Source organism: Colletes latitarsis, chromosome 7 (assembly GCF_051014445.1).
Source record: "Colletes latitarsis isolate SP2378_abdomen chromosome 7, iyColLati1, whole genome shotgun sequence".
NCBI classification, from domain to species: Eukaryota; Metazoa; Arthropoda; class Insecta; order Hymenoptera; family Colletidae; genus Colletes; species Colletes latitarsis.
The window spans coordinates 21,802,193-21,825,001 of NC_135140.1; the positions used below are offsets into that span (position 1 = coordinate 21,802,193).

Here is a 22,809-nt window from a genome sequence, read left to right on the forward strand (position 1 = left end):
CTCGGCGCCGCTCGAGCACGCTCGTGAACGCTCGGCTGGCTCCGTCGGCCAGTGGTGGGGCGAGCAGTGTATCCGTGACGTCACATAATTAGAGTAAATACAAAGTAGTCTTGATGGGACAGCGGCGTGCGCCGCACCGTGAGTCGCTGGTCCGCGCGCGTCAAACCTATATCGTTTCGATACACGCACACCGCGCTCGTGTGTAGCTCGTGTCATACCGCGCTATGTGCCGTCAGTGTGTGTGTGCCAAAGGATCCTAGATGACTGTGGGAATAGTGAGTGACAGCCGTGCAGCAAAGAAATGGAAAAGATAGAGGTGAGCGATATTTTGTTAAATCGTCGGGAAAAAATATAAATTAAGAAAGTTGTACCGAGTGCCGGTGAACGGAGTACGAAGTTACGCGCGGCTTTTTCATACCCCTCGGATATAAGTTCATCGTCGAATTTACTTCGACTCGTGTTCTCGCTACTCCGTAATGCAGAAGTGACAGCGTGGTGACGAGTGGGGGAAGGGGTAGTCGGCGGAGGGCTGGGGGAGGGGGGGACGATCGTGTAGTTAGACATCTGGCAACGAATGCAATTGTGTGTATCTTCGGTGTGCCCACACTATTAGACGGACTGATTACTACTCCTACCCCCACTATCCCTCCACCGTTATCATTCCGTCGTCTTTCTCTGTTTCATTTTCATTTTTCTCTGTCAACTTTGTGACTTTGCTTTTATCCGTCTTTCTCTCGCACGTTTCTTGTCTCTCCCCTCCACTTTTCAATCTCCCTATCCCTCTCTGGCTCTATTCGCCTACTCGCTCGCTCTTTCTCCGTTTACATGTCTCACTCGTTCCCCCTTGTTCCCACTTCATCTCCGCGTATTTGTCCTTTCTCTCCTTCTCGTGCTTTGGCCAGCACACTTTGTGCCTCTCTCTCTCTCCCCCTCCCTCTCGTATTCTCTCATTCTCAGTTAGTGAGGTATTTATAGATGTGCCTTAACCCGATTTAACACAGCCACCTCGACTCGCATTGTACTAACGACGATTTAATGAGAAATTACATTTTTCCCCCACCCTTCCCGAATTCATTCGGCACTCGCGTTCCTCGACGTTACGTTTTCTATTTTTACGAAATTTCATATTTACTTTTTCGAAAGCGTATTATCGTAGTGAAAACGTAGTAACGAAGGAGAGTCGAAGGGAATAACACAACAGCACTGTTTCGTGCACGCGTCTGCAAGACTCGAATCGATAAGTGCTTCCGTTATTATTAGGATGAAATATTATGGTACACCGGTGAATAAATAAAGCGTCGTCCGTTTAAAGGAAAATTTTAAGAGCGTACGTGTCGGTTTTTCCTTCCCGTAAAAAAGAAAATATATATATTTTGAAGTGTTTCGTAAAAATGGATTATGTACGATTGGTCAAGGGTTTTCACGACGACTTTTATTATCATCAGTTCCTACTTTGTTTTTGTTCATTTTGGTGCCTCGTTTGTTTACGTCTCACGCTAACGATTAAGCGTTATTTATTTACCGCTCGAAAGGCAGCAATGATTGGTCCGTACTTTCGAACGATTCAATTACCGATTCGTTTGGTGAAATTCTTCTCCTTCGTTATTTCGTTCCCTCCCCTCTTTACATATTGAAAATATACATTTGAGAATTAAATCGATAACGCGGGGTCGCGAGTCACGGCTGGTAATTATTGTATCAGAATCGAAGCGGTGAGCGTCATTTTTGTTATCTTAACTCGACAGTGTACATAATACGCGAACGATGCGCTCTCTATTGTCTTTTCGTTGTAACGAGGAAACAAACTCGTGTAGTTTTTCGACGCGTTTCTCTCCCCACCACCTCTTCTCCGTGGTTCCCCCACCCTTGCAAATGGCGACTTGAAATATTCTCTCTGGATTTTTCCGAATAAAGTATGCGGTTCCAACGAGCTGTTTAACGCCCTTGGAAATTTCTCTTTTCATTTTTCTTTCGTCGTAGACGTTGGAAACGGGAAATAGAAACTGTAAGATATGCTTACTGGCAGATGCAATAATAATCAGTGCGCCAACGAAAATTCCCATCCCTCTGCGACCTGTACTCGCAAGCGTCTATGACGTAATAAAATTATATATTTATACGAGGCGAAGCTATTTACAGTATGATAAGTGAGACACGGTGAAAATGATGTTATTCGTGAAACATTTAATATGTACTTCTAAACTAAGCTGTCGTTTTCGCGATAACTTTGATAATCGCTGAGATCCAGTAACTTGCACGACCAATTAAACATTGATTTAACATCAACGTTAATGGGTTCTTTAATTTCGAACGAGGTGGAAATTTCGATCAGTTTAAATAATTTACCTTCGATTAAATATTCAAGCATAATAAATGCGCGGACTATGTTGTACGTTTAATAATTTAATTAAATTTAAATTAACAATGAACGTTCGAATTTAATCGTTCGTAGAGCAAAGGCAATCTTTGCGAGGCAACGTCGTATTTTTGGTTCTATTTATTAATTCTGTTCATAGGATTAAATAATACGTGAATCGCGATTAAAATAATGCTTTGTCCTTGTGAACGCACACGTACGCGACGTTCTTGCTTTTTCCCGCGCGCTCGATTCAAGAGACTCGTAAAAAATGACAAAACATTTATTTTACCTTGGCTGTAATTTCCGCGAGACTCGTTGCTCCGCGTCGAACGATTCTTACCGATTTCATGCATCAAATATACATATACAGGGTGTTCGTCTATTATCAGTAATTTACATATATTTTTATACTTTTCCAGCAATTAATTCATCATTCATAGTCTGTTTATTCCTCCATTTCGAGTACAACTACTTAGTTCACATTTATATAATTTACAACGATTTTAATAATTTACTCCATCGTGAAATGACTCTATTCGCTCCATTCGAAACGGCCCTGTAAAATTTCTTAGGTCGATAGTTTAATATTCTGCGCATAAAAATGTTATCGTTGCACCATTTTCCATTTTGAAAACGGGACAACTACATTCGAAATGCGTGCTTCAATAAAAGATCTATTTTCGAGTGGGGAAAATTACGTCATGTTTCCCGAAAGCCACAACCGGCGTCGCAATATTTACGTTTAAGGATTTCAATGTTACACAAACTGGCGCGTTATACGACATCTCTAAAGAGATTAAACGCGGAATTTAGTCGCGCGAGCCCGTAATTCACGTCGTCGATAACTCGCGCAGCCTTCGTGCGCTGTGTAAGTACGTACGACAAAAACAAAAACGCTTCTCACGGCAATCATTTTCGTCCCGGGATTTATGTAATATAATATTTCGTTCGTCGTTCTTGATTCCCAACCGTGAACACCAGAAACAGGATTTCAAATTGCTGAATGCTAATTTAAATAACAGACACATTTTATTTTTTCGTCAAAAAATATTTTTATTCAATTAATTATTATATCTTAAAAAGATTTTAAAATCATCTGCTCGTCGTTGCCTTGGACTTTCTTGATTTCTCGTCTGATAATAAATAGAACGCCTTTATGCGAGTCGACAAAAATATTTTACGATTTCATTAATTTTAAAAAGTCAATTCGAACGACCGATGCAGCTATAAACAAAAATATCGTATTTTATTTATAGTTGCATAGATATAAATAACCGTAGAATGAAATAACGTTTCATTTTGAACGAATGAATGCTTAAGTAATGATTTAATCGACTAAACGCCGCGAACAAATGACTGTGCACTGTTTGTGCTCGTGATCTGTTATTCGAATGAAATTTTGCTCGGTTCTGAAAAGAGCTCGTACGATAATTATCTCGCCATTCAGCCGAGTATTGCTTCTTCTCTCGTTAGCGATCTTTAATAAATTTTGTGGTTAGCCGTGGACGTGTTTTCCTCGGCGTATCAAAGCGATATACAAATTCATGATAATGTAATTTTACCTCGTCGGGAAAACCGTGACTTCCTCCCTGCTTTACATTTGTAATTATAATCCGTTTCGAGGCTCGCTCGCACAGACACTCGCACTCGAAGGAAAACTGTTAGTCCGAGTGTATAGAATCCTTCTTTTTTATCTCGTTATTTCCGTGTATACAAGGTGTCTTGTAATTCGCGAGACAAGTGAAATTCATGGTACGAGCAGAATTCATAGCAAGTTTAGAAGGGACCGAGATATTCGTCGGGTTATATGCCTTTCTCTTTTAAATCCTCTATCTTACCGTTAGCAACCCTCAGCACTTTAGGTTATTACTTTTATAGGGGAGGAGATCGGTGTTGCTGACCTGGTCATCGTCGTAAATAAATGTATCATGGACACCTGAATTTTATGACCTTATTCATGTTCATAAATACGGAACGAACAAAAACCGACGTTTCATACTGGCATTTGCTTAGTAGGAAACTCTGGTAGGAGCACGTGTATACATATACACGGCTTGTATTATCCATTAGGCAAGAACAGGCTAGAACAGAGGGAATTTCTGCGTCCGAAATTTACGATTAAACAGTTTCATTAAAGTTCATTTCAATTAATTCTAAATTAACTTGATCGATTAATCTTCACGAGTACTATTTACAGAAATAAATTATATTTTTCACCTTCTATGATGCAGACGATACGGAGCAGAGAGTCACAAAAATTCGAGCCACCTTATGTTTGCATAATTTTTTTCGACTAAAGTTTAGGGATCGAGGGTCTTATTCTTTCGTGTTTCCCTAGCATTCTAAAGCCCCCCTAGAGGTTGTCCCCCCTTTGGGAATCTCTGGTCCAGGGGTCTGCGAAGCTTTTGGAGGCTCGCCAGTACTCAAATTTAAATATAATATTTGTTTTTTCGAATATATTTTAATTTGCTTCGTTACAGAAGCGTGTTTTTCTTTTTTAAAATTAAGGACGCAGGGAGTAACGAAAATAGTTATCGTTTGGTGGTTCGAACGGGAGAAACTAGCTTCGAAATGAAATTTCCGATTGTCGGGTTACCAGGCTGGCCGAGAAATCTCCTCTTACGCGATCGTAGCATGAATTACAGGACGCACACTGCATTTGTTTGTTCCCTCGTTAATTCACTCGGTAATCGGCCGTGCATAGGATATTTCGTTACATGTGGTCGCATACTCGCCGTGTTTACACGTCCGTTCTCTCTTTTTCTCTCGAGCTCGGTTGTGTATCTTCGCGCGGAGATCCGTGCGCGTGACACACACGATGCGCGCGCACACAGGTGTACAGTTCGAGTCAAATTCAACGAACCGAGCGGGACAGGTGCTTCACCGGACAATAGGCGATAGTGGCGCGAGCGCGCGCGCGGGCCTTTGAAAATGCACTTGAATCGGAATAATGATCGCGACGTTAAGCACACTTTCAGTTACCCGCGTAAAACAACCCCCGGGAGCGCGCGCGCGCGCCAATGCTGCACAAAAACCAGATAAATTTTACGATCTTTCAACGGCAAAGGAAATTAGCCGATAATTCATACGCGCGCGCGCGCGCGCGAGGGCTGCTCCTGTTCGTTCGAAATTCAATCGGCGATTCATAATTAAAATTTGTGCACACGTGACGGAGCATGTTTATTCGTCGATCCCTCGTTGCTTCGCAATCAGCGAGAAGCGAATTTAGGTTCTATCAAGCACAAATTAATTCTTGAATTTTCTGAAGCAACCTTTACCGAGTTATCGCGATCGAGAATAATTCTGAACACTTTTAGTCTGTAGATAAAGTGGATAATAGTTACAGTCGTTTGTTTCGATAGAAAGTATGAAGAAACAATTCAGTATTTAGACTGCAACGATAGAATAACGAAATAAGGTATAAAATATGCATAGTTTCGTATGCAGAACGACGAGAGAGATCGATTTATGTATAGAAAACAAGTGGGAATGCATACTGCGCTTGCATCGTTGCATCGAAAAAAAAGATTGTATCGTCAAAAGGTAGTCCCCATCGCGGGATTCACCATTTTCTTGTATCAAGTGTTTGATCTTCGTTTAGAAAAGAGGTACATACAGCTTGTCCTAGTTTCTAGAACCACCCTGTATATTTGTGGGAAATAGGTTTCTAGGTTAGAGCGTAATCAGGGCTGAAATATAACCGAAATGTCGTTAATACTTTTGCTACCACCGTTCGGTTGGAAAACTGTCCGCCACAGTTATAATTATTTTACTTAACGCAGCCTCGTGAGCTTAACAATGTACTAATAATATGTATTAAATAGGCCAGCTGAATATTCTCAATAACACGACACAATGTGACATAATGTGTCGCTGGTCCGTTTGTACTTGATTCGTTTGTACGAACAGAAAATAGAAAATCATCGCTGTCACGCAAACGTGACGTTGGCCTCTCGCGAGAATTGGCGCGTCACGCGTACGTGACGTATGCCAGCCAACGTGTTAATCAAGTTTCATTGTGTTACTTTATTCAAATTAATTATTGAAAACGAACTGTTGGCAATTTATCGATTCCCTAGCAATAATTTTAGTCATCGAACCTTAGCAACGATCGGTTACAGAATCTTTCTTCCTTTCAAAGGGTTGCCTTTCAAAAAATTTGGAAAATCCCCTTTTAATTAGTAATCGCCACATCCGATCCTGGTTATTACTTTTTATAGATGAAAATGAATACTTGCTGTTTTATTTTGGCGCCAGTACGAAGGTAGATACCCGTCCAAATCGTTGATTCGGCGTGGTTCGTTTCTTACCCCCACTGTCAGCCCCCTGAAGCTTGGTCCCCTCCCCTCGACTGGCTCGTTCCCGCTCTTTCCAGCTAACGACATTAAAGGAAAGTACCCCGTTGCTGCCTTAATGGAATTTACTTTTGTAGCTTCGCAGAGCTCACCATACTTTACAGAGTAAATTGCACCGCGAGGGCGGACCTCGAGAAACAAGTGTCTCGATTTGACGCGAACAATGGGACGCTTCTTGCGATATTATTTCGCGAACGGCGAATCAAAGGGACGCGTCCCTCGAACCTTGGGAAACTTGGACGCGAAATTTTTTAATGGAACACGATACGCTGGAACCTCGATAGTTGACGAAGGAGTCGCCAGCGGGGGTGGATCCGTCTCGAAGCTAAAGAACCTTCGGCTTTTGGGGGCCCTCCAAACCTTATTTATTGATTTTTTTAATTTAATTACTATTCAGAAGCGCGGAAGAAACTTTTCCATAATAATCGCGTGGTCCATATAAATAATTATGTTGTTATTGACCTATCCGTATTAGATGATTTCTAAGTGATTATGCATACATTATATTTGGTTATTTCTGAAGCAAATGAGGGTACATTGAATATTGATGCAATCGATACGTCAAATATTCAATCTGATCAAACGTTTCCAGACGAAAACATTGACCGAAATGTTGCCAGTAATCGAATTCGATAGATTTCTGGTATTTATAATATACAAATATTGTTATTCGGAGATAAAGTTTATAAATATTATTACAAATAATAATATTTCGTTTTTAATCTGGTTAAATAATAAATCTGGTTTTAATATCTTCGGTATAAATAAAGATAAAGCCCGAAATTTATTCGAAAAGCGGAAACAGTAATAAATAGATTCAGAAACGGCCGCACCAGAACTCACATATTCGTACTTAATTTCCATAACAAATCCTCCAATTAGCAATGAATACAATACTCCAACTACAATGAAACATTATCCTTGACCGCAGAAAATGCTCGGAGACTCGAAACAAAAGTCGTTAATTAATATTATTTTCGAAACACGTAGTGCTTTCAAATAAAAAATAAGTAATTTAATTACAAGTTGCAGATTTTGTTTTTAGACGAGGAACGATAAAAAAATTGGAGCAATCTAATCGAAGGGACTGATAATTATAATAACTCGTGAAAAGTTTGCATCGAAATATATAAATTCGTCCGCGGTCGTTGTTTGCGCGGCTGGTTTTATGGTCGGTCGTGGAAACTTTATATATTCCGGGAGAGAGAGAAAGTCGTTTTCGACTCACGGATTTGCATGTCTCAGCCGCGGCTTGAACTTGGTTCGTAATAATTACAAAATAAAATACAACGGCGATTGTGTCCCGGGCGAAAAGACCGCGAGCGAGTGAAAAGCAACCGGCGGTTTTTATCGTCGACTGTACCGTCATGCTAAAATTCTAATCGGCAAAATTAGTCGGGAGGGGGTACAGTCGCGGCGAAAAGTCTGGCTGACCGCGTTTTCAAGTATGAAAGTTATGAAATCAATTCAACGTGGAATCGGGCCTCTCTGTGTGCAGGCGCGTTGTGTGCTGGCACTGTTATTTCTTTTCCTAGCCGGCCAAAGCCGCTGCAAACAGTCGTTGCACGCGAGCAAATGTCTTTCGATGAAGACGCACTGTTTTCTCTTCCTGCTTCCGCCTTTAATCAGCTTCCTTATTAAATTCCGACGATTAATTCCGAGCGTTTCGCGCGCCCAGAGAAAGAGAGATCGATAATTAATATCGCAAGGAAGTTCAAACGTATCCTAAATAAGGGGAATCGAATTAAATTGAACCGATCCCCCTTCGATTTCGACTCGGGACTTTGATAATCGAAAGTTGGGTTATTTGTTTGTCCAACAAAATTCTGATTATTAACCCCTGGGATGTTTTAAGGAGAGGAGGAAATAGCACTGTCTTTATCATAAAATTTGAATTTAACTAAAAATGTTCCATAGTCCGTCGTTAATAGAAAAATTGTACAAACCGCGTGATTAACAATCTACCTGCAATGTTTAAGAATATTTAAAAAAGCGGTGAAAGAAAAAAAACGAGTCTCGAATATTAGAATAATTGTGATAACGGCGACCGAAGCCCGTTATCGATACAACACTAATGGACTACTATCTCGCATAAGTAATGGAAGAAATATTTTCTGCGAACACGAATGGGGGGAGGAGGGGGAAGGAAAGAATACAAAATGTGGTCGGAGGGAAATTTACGACAAATATTCGTTGGCGCTCGAATTTCGTACAATTATGCCGGGAAAATTTATTCCATCGGAACGAGAAAGAATTCGCGATCGTCGGTTGGAATAATCGATCGAAAGAAATCATTGGTAGCAATTGACCTCGTTTAAAGTATTATAAAGCTGGTTTATGTTGGAGCAAAACTGGCGTGTTCGATCGCGTCGCGTTATTGATTTCGAAGGATACGTAAAAGTAAATAGAAGAGGAAACATAGTGATACAATGTGTACATTGTAATGTACAGCGATGGAATGTAAAAAAGATGCTTAAGATACATTTATTCAACGCGTCTCCCGTTTTTCACGCTAATGAATACCGAACGAGGAATCACGCATGTAGCGAGAAATAAGATCGAAAAAACGAGTACTCCGACAGATGGACGCTTCGAGAGACGAATAAAAATTTATGTTACTATTTTTTCCAAGGTCTAGCATGAAAGAAAATATTTCTTTGGACGCAGTTTCAATATCTGATGAGTTTTTTTCCTCGCTTCGACCGAGCAGGGTTGCATTAAGGTTTTTCGAAGCTCCGGGAACGATTAGATAAGGGAAATAAAGTACGACCGGGATTTCTAAGTGCTTTTAAAAGGGAATTTTTACAATTTTATTCCAAATAAAATCGCACGATTTCGAACGAACTTATGAACTAAAAAATTATATAAAACTTCACATGCTAGGTCACAAGAATTAAAGTAACGTGAGTATATAACATCAATCAGACCACGGTTAGTGCTGTTAGCACTATGTATAGCTAAACGGTGTCAACGTTTCCTGTTGCACACACGATCAATAAATTGACTTCTTAATATTAATAGCAAGAAATATTTATCTGCACGTGTGACTCTAAAATCGCAAACATATTTTTTTTACAGAACTATCCGCGTTACAGTTTTGAAACGGCAAACTTTCCAATAGCTTAAAAAATATTTCTGCGATGGAAAGTCTGTTCCATTTTTTTCCCCACCAGAATTTACGCATTCAATTTATTTTTAAATATTCGAACGATCGAGTGACCAAATATCCGAATTCGAAGCTTTTTCGACGAGCAATGGAACCGCGTTGAGGGTTCAGAAATTCGACAAACAAACGATCGAACGAGAAATCGTTTCGTCCCTACTTTATTTCCCTCTATGAGTTTTAATGGGCTTTCGGGCGTGCATTTAGCATCGAGGATGTAGCGCGTAACGCCAACATTTGCCGGTGCAGTTATCGCGATTATGGTCAAGAGCATAACAGCCGAGCGCTACTGAATTTCGCTGTAATAGTGTTACAACTACGGAAGGAAGGACGACGACGACGAGAGAGTATCGCGCCTCGCTAATAGATAACTTGGTTCGTGCTTCTCAAACGTTTCGCCGGTTGAATTTTCTTTTCGCTTGCGTTGACATTCCCGGAGATGCATCGCGTTCTTATCGATTGCATTCTTAGCCCATCGTCGCAATCAGCATCGCCCTAGCACGGTCGACTAAATGCTATTCCTATTTATTACAGATAAATAATTCGTATTCTTATTCTGTCTTCAAATTTTTTTAAATAAAAATATATACTCGATCGAGCAACAGTGGTTAGCAAGAATGATCAAACTCGCGAAGCAAATTCTTTGGAACAAATTGTAATGCTCCATGGATTGTTTTGAATTACTCAGAACCCTTCAAGGCCTCGTAGCTTTCTTTACAAGTAACATTTCCATAAATTAAATAGTCCGTACCTTTCATCGGAACGTAAAGAGCATCCAAACAAAATTTCGCCCGAATTGGATAAAAATAGTAGAAGTTGTAGGGAAAGCACAAACACACGGACCGTGAATTTAAATTGAAAGACTCGATTAGGGAGAGTTACCGGATCCAGACGCTCGCAAAAGAATCGAGATCATTTGCTAATGCTCTGCCGTGAAAATTGGCGTCGAAGGGGGAAAAATTGATCGAAAGTTCAAAGGGTACCTTGAGCGAAATAAATTCATCCGACAGGATCGATCTGTCGGAGTGGATCATAAAGTCGTTGGTGTTTTCTCAGTATTTTTCTAATCGCGACGCTCTTTAGACAGTGCTTCTCTCGTTAAATCCCTTTGCGTTCCACTTTTTATTACTTAACGTGTTCCGCTTCTTCCTCTTGCCCCTCCCTGATTCGTTTGCCACATACTTTCGTTAACGCGCGCACTCGTTAATTTCGTTGCAACGAGAGAGTTCTCGGCCGTCCACGCGTCGAATGAATAATTTATTCGCGCACGGAACGGGCATTAATATTAATCCGGACGTAAATACACCGACCGGAGGAAGATAATAGTAACGGATAACCGGGACTCGCCTCGACAGCAATAGGTACGAAATTCTCGAATTAAAGCAAAGTGTAAATAATATGATGCAAGAACGCGTCACGATTGTTCCTCGTTAAAACGCTCCGGGGTCAGCTGGACGCGTTTTAACGAGGGATGCCAGCGAATTCGTTCCTGGGATCGATCTCCCTTTGGCCTCTGTTCGACTCCTAGTGTCGCGCGTATACGAGGGAAATAAACGACAGAAATGGGTCAAAATTTTATTCGAATAATAGATAACCAATAAAACGTGCAGCACTTTATTCGATCGAACATGTTTATCGGTTCGAAATACAGTGAAACACTTTCATTGTGTCACGAATCCCCACGATGCTCGGTCGTCGAATAAAACATGTTTACATATCGAAAGTTTATTATCGTGGCGATTACTAAGTACGCGTGTACGTTTTCGAAGTCAAATAGAGAGAAGTATATGGACAAACAAGATACAAATTGCGAGGTGTTTCGAGGTCTGAAATTTCGTCGGGCGATTCCTGGTCAATTGTTTTCCGTTTTTGACGTTTGTCATGTAACCGACACGTCGGGATACGTCTCGCTGTTGGTTGCAACGAATGCTTATTAAATCAATTCCAACTTAATTGAATTCCTCCGATAGCGGCGTATGTAATTTGAATGCAAGCCGCGTGGCAGCTGCGTGCGCTCGCTTTCCGAGCGGACTGTACGCGCGCGAGTACACAGACGCGTTTGCGCGATTAAGTACATATTGCTTCTTTCGGCTGGCTGAAAACGAAAAAGTTGAAAAACGAAAGTCTCGTAATGGAGAGACAGATGGGTTAGCTATGCTAGAAGGAGAGAAAACGAGCGAGCAAGAGAGAATAAATGATGCACGATACGTGTATGCGTACTAGGTCTGGGCCTATTATTTATTTACGGGTACAAAACCTGCTAACATGCATAAATATAACGATCGTAATTGAATTAAAATTAAATTAAAATCGATCGTGAGAATTTTAGAAGATGGTTAGAAAATGCACAACACGGATTGTAATAGTTTGTCGCTTATCAGCGTTGGTTAAATGCATTATCGAGTAAACAGGGAATAATGTTACAAACTCTGACGTGGCTGCCCGAGTGTCGTGGACTTGATTGCGTTTCGTGCCAGGAAAGAGAGAGAGCAAAACGAGTTTTTCTACGATTTATATTATTATCGGAGAAACGTACAGAAACGCCAACTTTTCCACGTTATCGAATACCAAGTATCTAAATATTTAAAAAGGCAGATATTTGTACGCGTCAAACAGCTTCGGAAGTTGTACAAACAAAATATCATGACTAGGCGTTCTCTTACGGAATTTTATTACCGGATAACTAATAACTGTAATAGTTAATAACGTTCGTCGATTCCTCGTTTCGTTAACGAACAATCTTTCATTTTATGGTTTCGATAGCGCACGATCGCACTACGTATGCGAATATATTAAATTGTATTATCTCGCATTGTATTATGCGCTTTTTATTTGAACAACGATTGATAAATAATGCATGGAATAACTGATTAGTTGGAATAAGCTGTTATTTATCGTGTCAAATAATAATTCATCCGGAATAATATTGCATTTTAGCGGCTCGAATAATGATTCGTCTAAAGTAATTAATTATTCATGAAACAAATAATTGGGGAATTAAATCATATCTGCGTTATTATCGGGAAAAAATTAAAAATACAGTATTACTTAACGTATTTCCCGACAATCGTTTTAGAATTGTAATTTAACTCAACGAATTTCAAATAATTCGTCCAACAGTAATATTTTAGAAATACTTTATTTCTGGGAAATCATCCAACATGTTAAATTCTCTTCTTGGGTTGCTATAGTTTAATATTTGAGTTCCAGAATAGAAATATTTTTCTTCATTTCGCATGATTCACGATCACACTATCATGATTATACGTGTATACGTAACGTTCTGTTTATCTAAAGCTCTTCTGTGCTCTCGTTCCACTTAAAAATACAGTCGAAAATAGTAATCGAGTATCACTCTTTTCTTTTGTTCTTGGACGAATAGGAATGCGAGTTTATTTTCAATGTCTAAACAGCGGGAGCTGTTCTTAAACACGTGCCGCGAATAAAGAAAAGTTTTCTCATACGTATATACTTTTTATAGTCGTCCTACATAACTTGTTTTATTAAACCGATATTACGGTACAAGTACCGTGTATATACATATATTTATAACGCCCGAGTGTACTTTATTTCATTTCTTTCTTTTCTTCGCTTTATATTTTCGCATTATTTTAAGCTCATTTTCTTTATACATTTTATTTCATTTCAGCACATACGATTATTTTTAGTTACACCATCGAAGAGGGCCAGACGATATATTTTCGAGTCTAGAATTACGTTTTATTTTTTTGATTTTGTTTCGAGCCTAAGAACAAAGACCAATCGTTCCGTAATTTTATCGTACACGTTACGACGAGAACACGCCGTGATTTTAATTTTAAAAATACTCTCCATCCGATTAACAATATAATATAACATTCGTACATTAAAAGAGTAATACGTTTTAATGATGATAAATTTATAATAACAGTCGCAGCGTTATCGTATTAATCACTCGCTAAAAACAACACGCGAACACGCTCTCTCGCCCATAAATTTACTTTGCGCATAATCGTGTAGTTTAAACAACTTCGTTGGCAACTTATCAAGCTGTATGAAACACACCATTCGAAACTTCAAAGTCACGGATTTCAGAAACATGGTTGCTTAGTGCTTCGCCTAGACATTTACAAACTTAAAGACGCAGAGATACGTTAAAGGCTTCTCGGTCTGAGTTTACAAGAATCGTATTGTTACGTTCAAGAATTCCAACATGCCCTGAGAATTCTCGAATAATTAACAAATAAAGTGAGTAATCTGTCTGGTCGGCAGAGCGATACATAAATATGAATTGCCGGAAGGATTACCGACTAATATGTATTTATGTATTGCTCTCCACCAACCAAGAGGATTACCGACTTTATTCGTTAATTATCATTAATACGATTCTTCGCACATTCTTTCTTCCAGTTTTCACTTTACGTATTAAAATGATTTTAGGATGCCAGATAAAATACAATCGCGATGTAAAATATACAAAAGTATTATTCTAAAGAAATTAATAATACAGACGTTGTTGTGATCGACAGAAATTAATTAAGACCATTAGCGACGAGGAATTAAAAAGGAGAAAAAAGTATTTTTTCTCCGTACAAAGCTAGGTCAATTTGATTAATATTTTTTTTTTAAGCGAACCTCTGAACGTAATATTATTGAATCTGCATGTCATTAAGACTAACAACCAATTAAATTACATGAAAAGGAAATTTCCCTCCGGGTCGGTGCTCGAATAAATATCAAGTCGAAACGTACGAAGTACATAAATCTGCTTGAATTTATCCAGATAAACATTTCGTGTAAATATAAAGAACGTTTGACCCGTTATCTTTTCCAATAAAAATTACAACCGGAATTATCTTGATAACTATTGATAAAATTTTGTCTCTGCGCCCATATTAACAGGGAACCGAATTAAACGGTTAATGTTCGCTCAGAATTTATATATTCTATTTAAAACAGCGCACCGTGCCAGTGGTATTTTTATGGAGAAAAATAGTAACGGTTGGGAACTTTTTTTACGAAACTATTCTTGCCTCGACGGACGTTAAAAAATTTGTGTAATAAAAGTTACAGGGGAGAAATTATTTCGGAACTTTTATTAGGAAAAGCTCTAGGAAATAAAATCACGTTTAAATCGATTCAAGTGGAAGCTATTAAAAAAGTTTTGTAACCATTGTTTCGTGTTTTCCTTTTTCCAGCCCTAATTTTAACGCGCCCACGTCCACTTACAATTATAAATTCCTTCGTTAATCGATGGATCTTCGGCGTAAGCGTACTCGCGAATAAACTTTACGCATCCTTGACACGAATTATCCAGTCGTAATGAAACAAAGCGTCCCGAACCCGCGCCTCCGATATTTGCTTTAGAAGCATAGTTAACCCGCCCATTTCGTATAAATATTCCGCTCGCGGTTCGTGCATTATTTTCACGTGATTCGTCCACGGAGCGACGAGTGCACTCGCGACAAAAGTTTATCCATCCTTGACACGAATCGTCGAACTGTGCTCCAACGTGTGCTTCGAAAACTTGACCACGAAAATTTCATACTCCGTTCGCGTGAACTTGTTCTGGCCGATCTGTTGGAAATTATCTTTTGGAATTTTGGGTTGCTTTGTTTCGTTTTATTCTCTTCCCAATCTATCTAGCTTCGATTACTTTTTCGATATCGACGTCTATTTTTAAAAATTTCTATTCGGATGCGCGCTTCGTCGAACTTTCGAAAAGAAAATATGTTTCCTTCGAAATTACGACGTGTCCTATAAATACGACACTGGCACCTGCGAGTGTCTAATAATATCGAGACACTCGTACAGCACGCTGTGTAAAATGACAAACCACAGTATTGTGAATTTCTATAAATATTATTGTAGTGAAATGTCATAATAATGTAAGATAGAATTTTATTTAAAGTTTCGGAGTATTCCAGGACAGATGGAATTGGAGTAAATATTGTCGAGTACGGTATTTTTTTATTCGTAAAAAAATTAGACGAAACGAAATTACGTGGCGGAGAACAAAATATATGTCACGACTGAGTTAGGCGTGTTACTTGCGCGTGTTCTTTACATGCAGGAAAGTGGAACTTGAGGAATGTTAATGGGCATACAATTTCTGGAATGTGTTTTTTCTAATGAAAGTTTTACAGTGTTTTGTGCCTTTACGGTGTAAACGACTTTTTATTCCGACGGAAAATACAGACCAAAAGGTTAGTCCTACTCGATGTAAACAACGAAAAAATAACTTCGTCCGATCGATTGATTTTATAGGTAAAAGGTCAAAAAAATAATTTGTTGAAGAAGATCAAAATTTAAAATCGAATTAATTCTAATTCATCGTTCGAAATGTTTATCTAGATAAGAATTTTGCTCGTCCGTGGTTACGTAAAAGCAGAGTTCTAACGCTTTGACACGCACAAACGCATACATATCCGTATCGTGGATCTTGACACGAAGATAAATCCATCAGGGTCGATTACGATTCGTCGATATAACGCGATATGTTAATACGCGGAGATTCTACGTTTCCCATTGGTAATGTGCCAACACACTGAACACGTTCTCCGACGCCTTGAATGCTCGGAGCTGTGAATTGTGAAAGTAGTCGGAATGTTTTTACGATTAAAATCAATGAAAGAGCCTAAAAGGATCTACTTTTTCTTTGCTCTTCTTCCGATCTGCAATAATAAAAATAAAACCAAGTCCAAAATGTAGATTAAAATTCAGAGATAATCGAAAATGAATGGAAATATTCGGTCCTCTTTCTCTTGTGCATTTTTCTTCCGAGATATTTTCTCGTATTGTTAATAACGACAAGTTCTTAGCCTTAGGTGACTCACCCTGTATACATTAGGGTAATAAGTATGCCGTGTCGTGCAAGGAGTTCGCGTCGTAGAAAAAAATTAGGTCGTTCGCGTGTAATAGAAAAAAAAAGTCTAATAAAGTCTCGGACGTATCGTTTACGGATAAGTTAAAAAGGTATTAGAAAAAAGCGTTATTAAATCTAATAATTATCCGCGGGCTGCTGGATAAGCGTGAGTCAGTGTAGGATAACAAATCGCGAGTAATACGAAGGCCGCGCGATTCGATGATTGATGTATCGCGATTAACCGAGTCAAAGGCCTCTTTAAAGTCGGGGAAGATTACGTCAATCTGCATTGAATTTTCGAGAGAATAAGACAGATATATAGTGTTGGTAAATAAGCCTAGATTGCTCGTGGCAGATCGGTCAGGCACAAAGCCAGGTTGCTCGTCGATAATCGAACGGTCTTTGTAGGAAACGATGCCAGTGCCAAGAATCTAAATTTTCGGAAAGAAAAAGACTTGGAATTATTTACAAAATTTCATCTATATTACCTTTTCGTTACCTTTACTTTGACGCTGTGCTGGGAAGACTAGAATTGTTGAAATTTAATATACAAATTGTTTCTGGACGTATCTATAGTTACTCTACGATCGTAATATAATAAACAATGGAGTTGTACCTTCCACCGATCGCTGTTTCTCGATTCTTCGGACCTCATTACGGGACACGTACAATTACCCTCGGACCGAGCGGCCATGTTTATCGGTGTCCGCATCTAAAATGGTAGACAATAGTTCGCATCGTTAGCTCCAAACGCATTTTTAGCCCGGGATAGAACTATCCTGAACCCGATACGCGTTATCAGATCTCTCCTGATCTTGATACTGTAGTTACAATATTTCTTTGATAACTCTGACACACATATTCCGCTTCTTAATATTCTCTTTCGTAACTGTAGATCTTACAAGACTCTGTGAAAGAGTTTGTTAACACGTTCGCTGCCGGATGAAAACAGTACAATTTTCTGCAAGACTAAAATTTGTTCGAGTACTTATTTTTGTAACCCTGCTGTTGCGCTTGAAAAATAGTTTCCACATCGAATATTATCCTCGGTATTTAAAAATCAGATTTTTCCGCCGAGTGCACGGAGCAAAAATAGAATTACCACAGGTAATACGCGATGATTTCTTTGCTGCACAATTCCGATCCGCAAATATCCAGCGCGAAAAATATATTTTATAAATAATGAACGGCGACCCCACGTGGCTAGCGAAGGATCGAAGGGACAAGGTGGTATATTTAGCATCTTGACTTCAGGATTTTCTTCTGGCACCCTGGGGACCTCTCAAACGCCACTTTCGTGATTCAAATCAGGTCCTAATCGATTCTCATCGTCCCAGGGGAGACAATATATTCGGTTAATATTTTAATTTGTGGTTTTATTCACCGCTGAGAGACTCTTGGAACCGTAATGGCGAGGCGTGTAATTTTCCCACGTACGGGTCGCTCAAAATCACAATTTGTACTTCGTTACCCGGCTGAAATCACGCCCGTGGCTAACGAAACGATAATTATTCGCTTCTTCGCGGACAGGAATAAACATCCGATTATATTAGTCGGTCGTGCACAATTTATATCTCTCGTAGATAGCTCGTCCGCGGATTTAAACTTTTCGACTCGCTGGTGGTCGTTGCTCGTCGAATCTAAGAGATACGAATAATAAAATTCCAACTCCGTGGATTAATTATATTTGAAAGGAAACAGCCAAAAATTATATTATTTCGTGAGAAATGATTGACGGACTCGACGAAGAAACAGTAATTATCTAAATACGTAAACCAGAATTATGTAAAGCGATAAATATAGTGTAATTTTTATTTTTATATCTATCGATCGAGTTTCTCTACAGATACTTTCTTTTGGATTAATTTTGTCATCCGTGAAACGCGCCAATAATTATGGCAGCAACGTAATTAAATATTTTTAAACACTTCTTTTATTATAGATCACTTTCATAATTTTGAAAACTGTGCTTGGTAATATAATGAATAATCGTTAAAAAATTGTTTTAATTTAGGCATATACATCTTGGGTTAAAATTTGTAGTTGTTAATCGTAAGAGAATCGTAAGAGTAGCTTGATTTCAATATTTTTTAAAAAAGAATTTATCGAAAGAGGAGCAGAAACGTTATATAATGTATTACGACATTGCTCGTTTTTTGTCGCGATTGGTTTTCGAAATAGAAGCAAATCCACGGCTCATGGCATTCGAGAAACACTACTTTATAAAGTGAAAGTAACCGGACTCCCTTGCTAGCGTGTGTTCCGATCGATCGAACCATGGATTTCAGGCTTCTTTTGATATCCGGTTATCCTTAACACCGGATTAACAACCTGTCGATAACATATGGGTATTTTCACCTTTCTCCATCTACTGTTTTAATGTATTTGACCCGATTGTTCTGATTAAACGGTTGAGAACCACTGGTTTGAAAGGTTAGTTCCATAACCGAAAGTTAGGAAACCGATTATGGGAAGTAACATGAATAACTAAAAGAATATATGAAGATAATAAAAAGGCGACTCCAGAATAAGCTATTTTGAGAAATGAAAAACGTGACACGATAGTATATCAGCATTTCGTGTATCTATATCACAAGCACGACTGTGTATATTTTTGTTTAAATGTTGTTTAAAGTCGTACCGACTAACATAGGCCATTCGACAAATTACAGTATTTAACATCGTTTTCAAACACAATTAACCATTCCATTTGTTCTCTCAAATTAACGTTCGTTTTAGAAAAATAAACGACTGTTCCATTAAATGTGCGTTACGAACGTGCCTATTAAATGGAACAAAATCTACACAAAGTATGTTCGTTGCTTATTTCATTACCTTGAGCAACTGTTCGTTCGATAACACTCATTGTAACAGCTGATATGGTGGTTATAAATATTGAAACTAGACTCCTTTGTAGTCGCATTGTATCGATGTATCTTGCTATTATTTCGCTCGCGTTGCGATTAACGACAATATTAATTCCACCTTGCGGCACTGAGATCGGCAAAATTCGCAACTACCCCGTGACATGTTGACTGTCAGATCAAAACTTTGATTTTGGACAATTGTAAACTACGTAACTTACAATTTGTCTTAGTATTTATTTTCGTATCCCATTCAAATTTATTTCCTTTAACATTCAACTTGAAAATTAATTGTTTCAAGTGTTAAGGGTGGCACTGAAATCGTGCAGGGAAATTGAAAAGTATCGTGCCATTAGCCAAAGCTTCGAATAATAATAAAAAGGGAGAAAATGGAACGAGACTCGGCCACCTAAATCTTCAGACCTCCTGACCTTATTACCCCGTTCCGTAGAACAGAGACAACTACCCCCGGATACGGAATCCTTCAGTGGCACGAGTGGCCAATAATCTTGCCACGTTTTCATCCCTCCCTGCAATTTATCCGAAAAAACGCGGTCAGCTTGCGTATTAAAAATAAAAATAAAAAAAAAAAATACACACACAAACTTGCACGGTTTTGCTCTTCCGGGCGACACCCTACAACCGGATTATGAATATTCAACGAAGCCTGCGGGCTCGAATGGTTCGAATACGTGCGCGGGAATCACCGTAGAAGCACCGGTAAAGGTTTTCCCAGGCAGCTTCGAAAGCATCGAGAGGCAAGCTGCCCCAGGAACACGAAGACAGCAGGATGAAAAAGGGAGAAAAACGCGTGTGTCGGTGAGACCGGAGACCGGAGACCGGCAAAGGGGGTGGAAAAGAGGCGTGCGCTCGGAGACAAAAAGGGGATGCGTTGTACGTGTGGCAACCGCACACACTCGGCCTGTTAAATAAGCTGACAGTCAAAAAGTGGGCGGCTGACAGTTCGAAGGGAGTCGCGCGCGAAATCACGAATCCCTCTGGGCGCTTTTGTAATAACTTTACACACAGACCGCGGTTTCGAAGAAATTAATCGCCACCGTCGCCGGAGGAATCGAACGCTTTTCCACGCTCGATGGAAACGCCTGTACACTGTCGCCATTTCCCTCTAAAACTGTCGCACAGTCGATCAGCTTCCTGAAATCCTTGAAAATTATTTAAATAACTATTAGCTTGCATAATACTAACCCTTACAACCAAACATTGTGAAAAACTTGGATCAACAAGTGCTGTTTATAGAATATTATAATTATAAAAAAGAGGACACGTTATTTAGTATCGCGACAATTAAAACAGACGATTACGTGACAGTCTCTGGTTCTTGCAGCATAATCGATGGACGCTGTACAAACGAGCGCCAGCAGAGCTGCTTTTCCCCTTTCTGTGTTTTCTTTTTTGTCGTTTACAACCGGTCAATATAAATTTCGATAATTCTCCGGTGGAAAAAGGTAATTACTTTTGATACGCGTCAGCGTGGAAGGCGATCGCATCTGTCACAAGCATACGGGGAAGATAAGTTATCGCTGGTAACTCGATTCACTTCGCGCACACAAGCGAATTCCATCTTCAACGATCGTTATCAACGGAAATTATGATTCCCTTTAAATACCAATCTTCTTACTGTGCTCTTGAAAACTTTACTCTTCGCAGCAATAAACTGAAATGTATTTCAGTAATGCAGTTTTCGAGAAATATAATTTCAAGTCCCGTCTTACGAATGATCGTAAATAATCTTACAAATTTTTAATCGATTCTTTGCTTACAAAAAGAGATTGGGCTTCGAGAAAAATCAAAATAGAAATCGTCGTCCGATATAAATGAATTTTTATTTATCGTTACGATTTCCTTTATTCGTTTCTGTTTTCCGTTTTTTTTTTTTTTTGTGAAACCTAACCTCGAATGGCAATATCCCATAACCGATACGAACGGCAAAGGATTTCAGCCCCGAAATCATATTTGCGAAACTCTAGAGTTTCTCGAATTGGGGAAGAGTTTTTAGTCTATGGCGAGTTACTTGGCGTTTTATCGATCCGATGTAAAATTATATTTACAAGACTCGCGGAGAAGCTTCGGGAACTAGAACAGTTTGCGAACGAAGATAAATTACAAGCGATCCGCCAAATGCAATTAAAAGTTCAAAGTATCTAACGCGTGCGTGGGCGTGCTTTTATTTTACACAAACTCTCAAGAATACAAGCTCGACGAAACTTCTGGTTCGAGCTAAAAGAATAGCCAGATGATACCTCGTTTTATTTAAATCTTTCCTCAGAAAACTCTGTTTAACGTTATTGTTATTGTTATTGTCTTGACTTATCGCAGAAAAATTCGACGTGTAGTCTCGGTTTGTTGACTCGAGTTTACGGAGGATCTTCGAGTTTGAACGCGTGTCGCCCAGACTGATTGGTTTCAAGTGAAATGCGGCGATGCAATTTTTCTGTTTCGTCGTTACAGACGAGGGAGGCTGATTGGTAAACCGTGGCGTTAAATTGTTAATTTTCGGCGTTCGGCGATTCTCGCGAAAACAAACCTGGAAATTAATTCGCTGGCACGGCAGTTTCAGGGGGCGCTCGTTAAAAGTAATATTCGTTTTTCGAATGGAGAAGTCACGATTCTCGTTTCGGTTTAAGCCGCATAACGTTACATTCGAGTATTTTGCATCCGCGTTTTTCGTTTCATTCTGCTTAAAATTCGAAACAAAGTCACGCTGTTATTCAAGAGTCTAGCTATTATTCAAGTCTCTCGGTTTCATCGTAAATTCTATTTTTACGAGCCGTTCCGAGGTGGGGGGCGTTCGTTTTGCTAAAATTTTCAACAGCAACGCGATACAATCTACCACCTTTCAATTTATCGATCGCTAATTTCCTTTTTCCAGTCTAATAAATGACAAATAAAGTTAAAAATGTCGTGCATTGTACTCGGTTAAATTATAAAATGTTACAGTAGAATTTTACTGTACTAAATCTAAAATTTGAGTACTTCTTTTTAATAACACAGGCTTTTAAAAATACTGCAAGATTACAAAAATGATTTTTCCAGAAAAACACGTGCCTTGAACTGTTTAACAAGTAATAATTCCTTCAGTAAAATCAATTTTAAGCACTTGGGGCCGATTGGCGAGACTTTTGAGGGACAGTAGTTTGTTAATAATAAACGTGGGTCCTTAAATAGTGTAGCGGCAGGATGTTTAACGAGGGGAGGGACCGGGC

The 22,809-nt window shown here is 39.2% G+C and overlaps 1 protein-coding gene across 3 annotated transcripts in view; it reads left to right on the forward strand.

Annotated features, from left to right (window-relative positions):
- The window catches only part of LOC143343956 (uncharacterized), a 182,537-nt gene continuing 159,728 nt past the window's right edge, over positions 1-22,809 (forward strand). The window contains exon 1 of one of the 3 annotated variants that reach the window (XM_076769421.1): positions 1-316. In XM_076769421.1, the coding sequence (XP_076625536.1) occupies positions 302-316 (15 nt within the window). In that variant the 5' untranslated portion in view covers positions 1-301. The remainder of the gene's footprint in view (positions 317-22,809) is intronic. The other 2 variants (XM_076769418.1, XM_076769420.1) reach the window with 2 other exon arrangements.